The sequence below is a fragment of the Tyto alba genome, unplaced genomic scaffold (assembly GCF_018691265.1).
Source record: "Tyto alba isolate M040663 unplaced genomic scaffold, T.alba_DEE_v4.0 Super-Scaffold_1000006, whole genome shotgun sequence".
Classification (NCBI taxonomy): Eukaryota; Metazoa; Chordata; class Aves; order Strigiformes; family Tytonidae; genus Tyto; species Tyto alba.
Genome location: NW_024881272.1, coordinates 24,495,747 through 24,504,142, shown reverse-complemented (window position 1 = coordinate 24,504,142; position 8,396 = coordinate 24,495,747). Strand labels below are relative to the sequence as shown.

At 60.6% G+C, this 8,396-nt stretch overlaps 1 protein-coding gene across 1 annotated transcript; it reads right to left on the bottom strand.

Annotated features, from left to right (window-relative positions):
- Positions 1-807: 807 nt before the first annotated feature.
- On the bottom strand, positions 808-8,127 carry PLK3 (polo like kinase 3). Its single transcript, XM_042786361.1, has 15 exons — positions 7,857-8,127; positions 6,972-7,079; positions 6,769-6,885; positions 6,200-6,329; positions 6,025-6,112; positions 5,372-5,467; positions 4,585-4,780; positions 4,111-4,237; positions 3,604-3,713; positions 3,403-3,520; positions 3,217-3,300; positions 2,860-3,022; positions 2,605-2,734; positions 2,247-2,357; positions 808-1,862 (listed from the first exon to the last, which is right to left on the bottom strand). Exons 1-15 carry the CDS (start codon positions 8,013-8,015, stop codon positions 1,668-1,670), a joined length of 1,932 nt encoding a protein of 643 aa, XP_042642295.1. The 5' UTR covers positions 8,016-8,127; the 3' UTR covers positions 808-1,667.
- Positions 8,128-8,396: the final 269 nt, after the last annotated feature.

Here is an 8,396-nt window from a genome sequence, read left to right as displayed (position 1 = left end):
TGCCCCTCTCCCTCCGCACAGCCCTGTAGAGCTGCAGGAGGAAAACAGCTGAAATAAAGAGGTTTGTTCCAGCTGTGTCTTATACCTAGAGTCTTTGGCCATGGTAGGGAGGTACCTCAGCACCTTGATGCTTACTACAGCCCCCAGTCTGGGCTTACACTCACACTGAAGCTTCTACTGCCACGGTTTGCAAAAAAAAACCCAAAGCTGAAGCAAATACAACCCAAAAGGCTGCATGAGCCTGGAGCAGGCAGCTGCCCAGCCTGTTTCCCACAGCACAAGCTGCTCACAGGCGGATTCATTACACCAGCACTGGGGAAGGAGGTGACAGATCACATTCAAAGCAAGATCATGGGGCAGATAAAGTCCCTCCTCTTTCCTGGCATCAGTCCCAGCTCCTATCCCATCAGGTCAGGTGTCACTGTGCAAGAGCCCAGGCAACCCACCCAGCCCCTGGGCCACAGCCCCTGCCTTCTCCAGCTCAGCAGAAGCACGAGAAGAGGTGGGTTTGGTCCAAGTGCAGACAGATGGGAATTAGAATTCAGCAGCAGCAAGGAGAAGCTGAGGCAACTCCAGAGCTCCACAGACATCAGCAAGAGCTAACCCTGCCCTTCCCACCAGCCCCAGGAAGGGTAATGGAGGTACCACAGGGGCTTCTCACCCGCATCCTGCCTCCCTGACCTTGTCCCCCAGCAACAGTCAGTGTCAAGAGGGGTCACACCTTGCAGGCAGAAGCAGCCCTGGAGCAAGGGCGATGGGCAAGGTAAAACTCTTTAGTGACACCAGCTCCAAGCAAGGCTGACAGAGTTTGCCCTTACACAAATAAGTTTTTATTGAGGTGAGTCAGGGACAGGGGAGCCACACATGGACAGACCAACAGGAAAATAAATAATTCCATATAAATAAGATACATAAATAGTCCCAACACAGCAGAGACTGCCTTGAAACAAGTCCCAGCAAGACAAGGGCTTCTTCAGGCAAGCCCTCAGATCCCATCCCCCCCACCCCTTATCAAACCTCAAGTTGTACCAGACAATTCACAATTTGGGAACATACAGGACACAGCTGGGCCCAGCACAGCCCCTTCCTTAGTGTAGCAGTTGTGGAGTGGCAACTCCAGTCCACTCAGCCCCTGGCAGGGCAGGCAGCACCCTTCACCCCTGTCTGCCCCCCTGGGAAGGAGGTTTCCCTACCCCACAGCAGCCAAGCCTTGAGGTCAAGGCTGTGCCAGTCCTCTCCAGGCCATGGAGAGGGTCTGTGCAACTGGTGCCCCACCTTGGGCAGCACAGCCTGAGCCCCCACTGCAGGCAGCTGCCAGCCAGGGCAGGCTGGAGCACCAGGCCACAAACAAAGCACAGCCAGCCCCAAAACTGGCTGCAGGGCACTCACCCACCACCTCCCTGGGCCACCCCAGTCCACTCTATCAAGACCAGCACAATCAGAGCAGGACCTGCCAGGGGGAAGACAGCGATTGCCCAGAGCCAGGAAGCAGCAAGGATGTCCAGATCTGCTGCTGTAACCACATCCACATGTCTTAGTCCAGAGTCCAGCTGAGCAGCAGGATACAGGATGCCCAGGTGGGCAGCCAGCACCACAACATGCCTCCCATCCTGTGGGAGGGCAAAGGAAGACCTCTACATCCAGAGAGGGTCCCCTAAGGTCCCATATTAGGCCTCAGCCCTTTCTTGGAGGAGCTTGAGGATATATCTGAGGCGGTGCTGGAGCTCAGGAGAGCAGCCCAGCTCCTGGATGCTGCACAGCTTGTAGGTGTAGGAGTTGCGCTCTCGGTTGATGTAGGTGACAAGGCAGGAGTGGTCAGGCTTGCTAATGATCACCTTGGTGTGGTCATTGTAGAAGTTCACCTAGGAGACAGGTTGGGCTTGGTTTAACCCACGCTTCCCATGGCATGTCGGGAACCAGGATGAAGCCACGCTTCCTGCTTCAACCCGTTCCTCCTCCCCGACCTGCCCAGGAGCATCCCTGCTTCATGCCCCACGGCAGGAACACAACAGCCCCAGCACTGGGGCAGACAGAAGTGGCCAACTGAAGCATCATATCCCCCATGGGCTGGACAAGCTGCGATCAGCAGCTTTGGGCACTGGAGCAGCATCCTGTACCCACAGCTGTTTACCCAGCTGGACCTTGCATTTGGGCTGTGGCAGACAAGATCTAACACAGGCCAGGAGTCCCCAGCTGGCCCCCCTCCTCACAGGAGTCTGGGCATCTCCACTGTGCCCCACACATACCTGGAGGGTGCCACTGCTGAAGAGCATGAGCAAGGCTTGGTCAGTCTTCACCCACTGAAGGAGGAGCAGGGCTGGCTGCCCAAGGTCATCTACACTGGGCAAGTCACCTCCCTTGAAGAGAAGGGTCTGCGTAAGCCATTGATCCCATACATGGGAGCATTGCTACCAGCACACACACACAGCCAAACCTGGACACACCCCCAGTGAGCTCCCCACTCCCAGGACACAACTCTCTAGGTGTCCATCTGACCACAGCCTGAGAGCCAGGAGTCCTACAACCCCAAGCAGAGCAGTCAAGCCATGACCCAACATCCAACCCACCCATGATGCCAGCCCACTCCAGGGCCCCAGCACCCACCTTCATGAGATGCTGCTCCATGTAGGATGCAAAATAGCGCAAGACACTCATCTGTCCCTGCAGCTGCTCGGGGATGGCGGCCACAGAGAACACAAGGTGCTTGCTGTTGGTTGGGTTGTAATGCACCGTCCTGGGAGGGAGCAGACAGTGAGCTTTGGGGCTCCCCAGCACCAAATGCACACCTAGTACAGGCTCCCCTTGCCCCTTCCCACCCGAGGGACTTCCCCAGACACCAGCCCCTTCCCCACTGCTTACCTGTGGTTGGGGGAAAGGGTCATGTGCGTGCCGTTGTTGAAGAGCACCCCAATGCTGCGGTTGGAGAGCTGGTAGCCAAAGCCGTACTTGTTGGAGTAATCCACCCACTTGCTCACCCAGACAAAGTGCTCATGGCGGGCCAGGGAAGCTGGGTTTTTCTCCGCTGGTGGGGAGGAAAGGGGGTGAGCAGAATAGGTAGTCAACCCCTGCTCACCTCACCTCCCCAGGGGGGAGCAGATTCCCCGCAACAGGCTCTGGCAGCATTTAATGTACCCCAAATAGCAATCGTGCCTTCATCCCATGCGGGAGGGGAGGCACAGAGCCCTGTCCCACCCCAGAGCAGTCCAACCGGTTTACCTGGGGGCATGGAGAAGAGGCAGGTCCGCAGGAGCCGGACAGCCGACTCGATGATGGCAGAGGCGGTGATGCAGTCTTCAAAGGCTGCAGAGAAGATGACAGGCTGAGTCAACTGGCCCCGCTATCAGCCAGGGCAGGTCAGGAAGCTCGGGGCAGGCTGGGGTGGCCTGGGCAGGTATTGCTCACCCTCACAGCTGCTGGCCATCGTCCCGCGGATGGAGGGGGACACAGACTTGTGTGACGTCTCCTCCACCACCGTCTCCACGGGGCTAGAGCTGGCACTGCGGCACGATACAGGGGTGGCCTGCGGAATAGGCCTGGATTTATCACCATCCTGCCTGCCCCCCCCCCGCAGAGGCACACGCACAGGCTCAGGGATGTTCTCACCTCATTCCCTTCCACGGTTTTATAGCTCATCTGCCGGCAGATCGAGGTCTTCACCAGCCCAGTGACTAGCTTGGAGAGGTCATCCTTGTCCTCTAAAGAGCTCTTCTTGGCTGAGGAGAGAGCAAGCGATGAGCGCACTGCTGAGCACAGGGGATGGGGACATCTGGGCCAACCCTCCCAGTAGCTCAGCTCTCCCGCATCTGCTCCCGTGCCCATGGTGGTGAGGATGGCAGCAGGCAGCTGCCTCCCACTTTCACTTCCCAGTTCTCATGCAACACAGGGCTTCCAGGAGGAACTGCACCCATGGGTTGCAGCACAGCATCCGCTCCCCAGGCGCACACCCATGCCAGGCCATGAGCACCAGAAGGGCAGGGGCAAGCCCAGCTTGTGCTGGCCTTGGACAGGGGGCCCACAGGCACCCATCAGGAGGGGTCTCCAGGAGACAGGGCCCACTTGTCCCTGGAGGAAGTGTCACCCAGAAGCTCCCGGGAAAGTGCACGGACTCACCCTTGGGTTTCTTCTTCCCAAAGAGTGTCTTGGTGACTTTAGCAAACAGACTCTTTGCCGAGTTAGGGGGACTCAGGTCTGGAGCCATCACGCAGCTGCTGGGAGGGAGCTTCTCAGGCGTGTAGCCCTGCAGAGAGGTCAAGGCAGAGGTTTGCTTTCCATAGCTCACATGCTCCAGGCAGAGCAGCTGCCCTGGGCTGACCTCAGTCACTCACAGCCCTCCTGACAGCCAGCTTGCATTTCCGTCAAGCCTTGGCCCCACAACAGGAGTCAATATGGAAAACAGCCCGTGCTATAGGGGCAGGGCAGCAAGAGTACATCAGGTCCCTCCATTCCCCTGGCCAGTATTTGGGCAGGACAGCAGCTGCTTCCTTTGAAGATCTAAGGCATGTGCTCCAAGGATAGCACTCTGCACACCCCAGAAAGCCTCATCTCACGCAGAGAGAGGTCAAGGCCAGACTCCCACCCACTCACTTTGAAGAACTCATGGTCCAAGATCTCCTCAAGGGTGAGGCGGTCCTGGGGGTTGCGTCTGAGGATGCCGGCGATGAGGTGCTTGGCGGGCAGGGAGAGGAAGGCTGGGAGGGTGTACTCCACCTGCTTGATACACCTGTAGGTTTCCTTGAGGTCGGAGGTCTCAAAGGGAGGGTTCCCACACAGGAGGGTGTACCTGGGAGGGGACATGCATGCCACTGTCACATCCCTGCCAGGCTTGTGACTCAGCAGCACTTAAAGCAAGGAAGTTATTGGCATTTGGCCGGCCACACCTGGCCAGGAGCACCACTTCCAGCCCGGGGAAGCCGCGCTCATATCCGGCCACACTTCCTCCTAGCAACTGTTTAGAACAACAGGCGAGGAGCCCTGGGGAAGGGGACGGGGCAGGCAGGCAAAGACCACCCTCTGCCACCGCTGCTCCCACCCCTGCACAGCCACCAGGGTGGAAAACGGAGCAGGAAGCCACCGCGATTTTCCGTTGTTTATCAGGTTCACGGGGCGGTCGAGCCGGCTTTGAAGCGGAGCCGAGCGTGGCACGAGAGCGCCGGCCCTTCGCAGCTCCCCGGCAGCCCCTCAGGATGGCTGGCAGCACGGCTCCAAAGCAGAGCTGGGCAGGATCCGGCCACTCACTCCCCTCCCCCTGACTTTCGGCAACAGCCGCAAAGCCACAGGGTGAAGCGCAACAACTTCCTCCTCGGGGCTGCTCCCCAGCCCAGCTCCCCCCTGGCTGCCCAGACCCCCTCCCCACCCAGCAGCCCAGACTTACATGACACAGCCCAGAGACCACACGTCTGACTCTGGCCCATGGCCCTGCCTCAGCAGCACTTCTGGGGCCAGGTAGTTGGGGGTCCCACATATCGTCCTGTGGGGCAGAGCACCAGGTCAGTGCATGCTCTGCATCCCCTCGCAGACAGCCTCCCCCTGCTCCAAGCCCTGGGATTTAGGCTTGCAGCCTGCCTTCCCCCCTCCATTTTGCTCTTTGTGGCCCAAAGCCCCCCTTCCGTCTACAAGGACCCCCCATACAGACTCCCCCCCTCTCCAGCTCCCGGGGGTCAGGAGCAGCTGCTCCTGGGGAGCCGTTGGGAAGAGCTTGTCCTAGAGCCGGGGAGGAACAGAGCCTTTGTGTCCCAGCCTGCGCAGCCGGCAGGGCAGCCGTGCAGGCACAATAGCCATAGTCAGCACATTGTTCTCCCCGACGGCTGCGAGCTCACTCCTGAAGGAGCCACAAAGCCCCCAGACCCCTCGCCTTGCCTGCAGCTGGGGCAGGAATCACTCCCCCACCTCAGGAAGGGGCCCCTAAGGCTTCCCCTCCCCAGGCCAGGAGGGACCACTCACCCTTCTACCCTCCCAGGAAGCCACAGGAGGAAGAGGAAGAGTGAAACCTCCTGGGGCTCTAGAATAGGGAAACATCAAGCTTACTTTTTCTTCTGGTCAGAGATATCCTGGCAAGCAGCTAGCCCGAAGTCTCCCACTTTCAGCTCCATGTTTTCATTGATGAAGAAGTTGCCTGCAAGTCAAGGGTGATGTGTCACCACAAGTCCCTCTGGGGCAGCTCACTCCTCACACAGCACCCTGCCCCGACCACAGCACTCACCGAGCTTGAGGTCTCTGTGCAGGATGCCCTTGAGGTGAAGGTATTTCAATCCTGAGATGATCTGTTTGAGGTAATAGCGCACTTCAGGCTCCAGCAGAGTATGGCGGGCCTTCCAGATGTGGGCCAGGGACTGCAGAGGGAGAGAATGCAGCTTGGTGATGGCAGGCAGGGAGAACAGGCAGCCCTGCTGAGTAGGCATGGAGCAGGCAGGGTCAAAGCCAGTTCTTCCAGAAGCTGCACATCCACGAATAATCCTCCTTGCACAGCCATGACCTCAGCGGACTCCCCACAGGAGGTTGAGGCTGCTCAGCAAAGCCAGAGGAACCACTGGATTTATGGTGGCTCCACCAGGAGCTCCAGGCTGCCAACACGAACAGGGGGACAAGCAGCCAGTGGTGTCCCCAGTGCCATGCCAAACCACACAGCTTACGGCTGAGCTCAGAAGGCGTGACAGAGCAGACAGCACGGGAGCCTAGGAGAAGGAGAACGCTAACAAAGCACCTCAGATAAGGCCTGCTCCAACCACCCATGGCTCTACTTAGGAGAGCCTTCGCCACACCAGCGCTCACCTTCCTACTGCAGTGTTCCAGGAAGATGTAGATGCTCTCCGCGTCCTCAAAGTAGTGGGAGAACTTGACAATATGCTTGTGGTGCAAGTCCCGGTGCAGCTCAATCTCGTTGGTGATCTGAAAGGGAGCAGCGGTCCCAGGTAAGCACAGGGCCCCTGCTGCACCCCGCCAGCCCAGCACCCCGTTAGCCCCGTGGCACCCACCTTCTCCCGCTGGTGGGGTTTAGCCACCCGGCTGTGAGGAATGACCTTCACAGCATAGGTTTTGTTGCTGGAGAGGTCCGTCATTTCATAGCATCGTGCAAACCCACCCTGCAAGGGAAGAGGTGGTTATGGATGGGTGAGAGACAGCTCTTCGCCCCTGCCTGCTTACAAGCCTCCTCCTCCTCCATTCCCTTGCAGCACAGCCCGGCGAGCGTCACACGCTCCCTCCTGCTGCGTCGCCCACTAAGATCTGAACTATGATGCTCTCAACCAGGGATTTTCTTCACCCAGTTCCTGTAAAACCTCCAGGGTGTTTTTCCTCCCACCATGGCCGGACTCTGCCATCTTTCCCCGTGACAGATCGACCTGGAAAGTCCTACGCAGGGCAGGGAGCCCGGGGACAGGAGGCCACCGAAAGGCAGCCCCACGGAGACAGGTTTTTCCTGCCGTGATGTCAGCCTCCAATCTGCACACTCAGCCGCCGAGCCCGCCCGGGCCGGGCTGGGAACCGGCACCCGCCTCCTACACACGCCGCTGGCAGCGGGAGACGAGAGTTGCGTGTGGCAGAGCAGCGCGGACCGGCACCCCTGGGAACCGGGGCACCCACCGGCCCACGCACGCCCCGCGGGGCGCCCCGAAACCGATGAGGCTCCGATAGCCGGCGAGGCAGGCAGCCAGCCCGGGTGATTCACAGCTTCCAGCGCCGCTGCGTGCCCGCCGGGAGAGGCGGAGAGGGTGGGGGCGGCGTGCGGCAACCGAGGGGCCGCATCCAGCCCCCGGGGCCGCCGCGGAGGGGGGTATCGAGCAAGCGCGCAGCCCCCAGCCCCACTCACGCGGCGCTCCCTCCCCTCCCCTCCCCTCCCCTCCCTCCCCGTTCTCCGGTACCTTTCCCAGCAGGCGGCCCTTGCAGTAGGAGCGACCGGAGATGGGGTCGGTGATGATGCGGGTGGTCTCGGCCGCGCGGGGCGGGGGCGCCGGGGCGGGAGCGGGCTGTGCGGGGAGGCAGGCGGCGGGGAAAGGGGGGAAGAGGCCGACGGGCTCCATGGCGGGAGAGGAGGAGGAGGAAGAGGAGGAAGAAGAAGAAGAGGCGGCGGCGGCTCCGCGGGGCCGGGGATGCTGCTGCTCCTCCGCCACCGCCGCACCCCACGCACGTGGCCCCGCCGCCGCTGCCGCCCCGGGAATCCCGCCGGCTTTATCAATGGGCCCGCTGACGTCACCCGCGGAGCCCCGCCCCCCGGGCGGCCCCGCGCTGCCCTTAAAGCGGCCGCCGCGCGGGCTAAAGCGGGGGTGGGGTGGTACGGACTCCACTGACTCTCCTTTCCTCGGCCGTGATTCACGGGGGAGGCCCTGTCCCTCCACTGCGCAGGGACCCCCATACACACACACACAGCACCCCGTGCCCCCCTTTCCCAAACACAGGGATCC

Bases quoted from the DNA above. Each gene is read 5' to 3' on its own strand.
- PLK3 (XM_042786361.1), bottom strand. From the start codon at position 8,015: ATGGAGCCCGTCGGCCTCTTCCCCCCTTTCCCCGCCGCCTGCCTCCCC. The intron at 5,468-6,024 runs GTAAGCTTGATG...TCTGCCCCACAG, and splicing joins ATCTCTGACCAGAAGAAAAA to GACGATATGTGGGACCCCCA. The intron at 3,714-4,110 runs GTGAGTCCGTGC...CTCTCTCCTCAG, and splicing joins TGGGAAGAAGAAACCCAAGG to CCAAGAAGAGCTCTTTAGAG.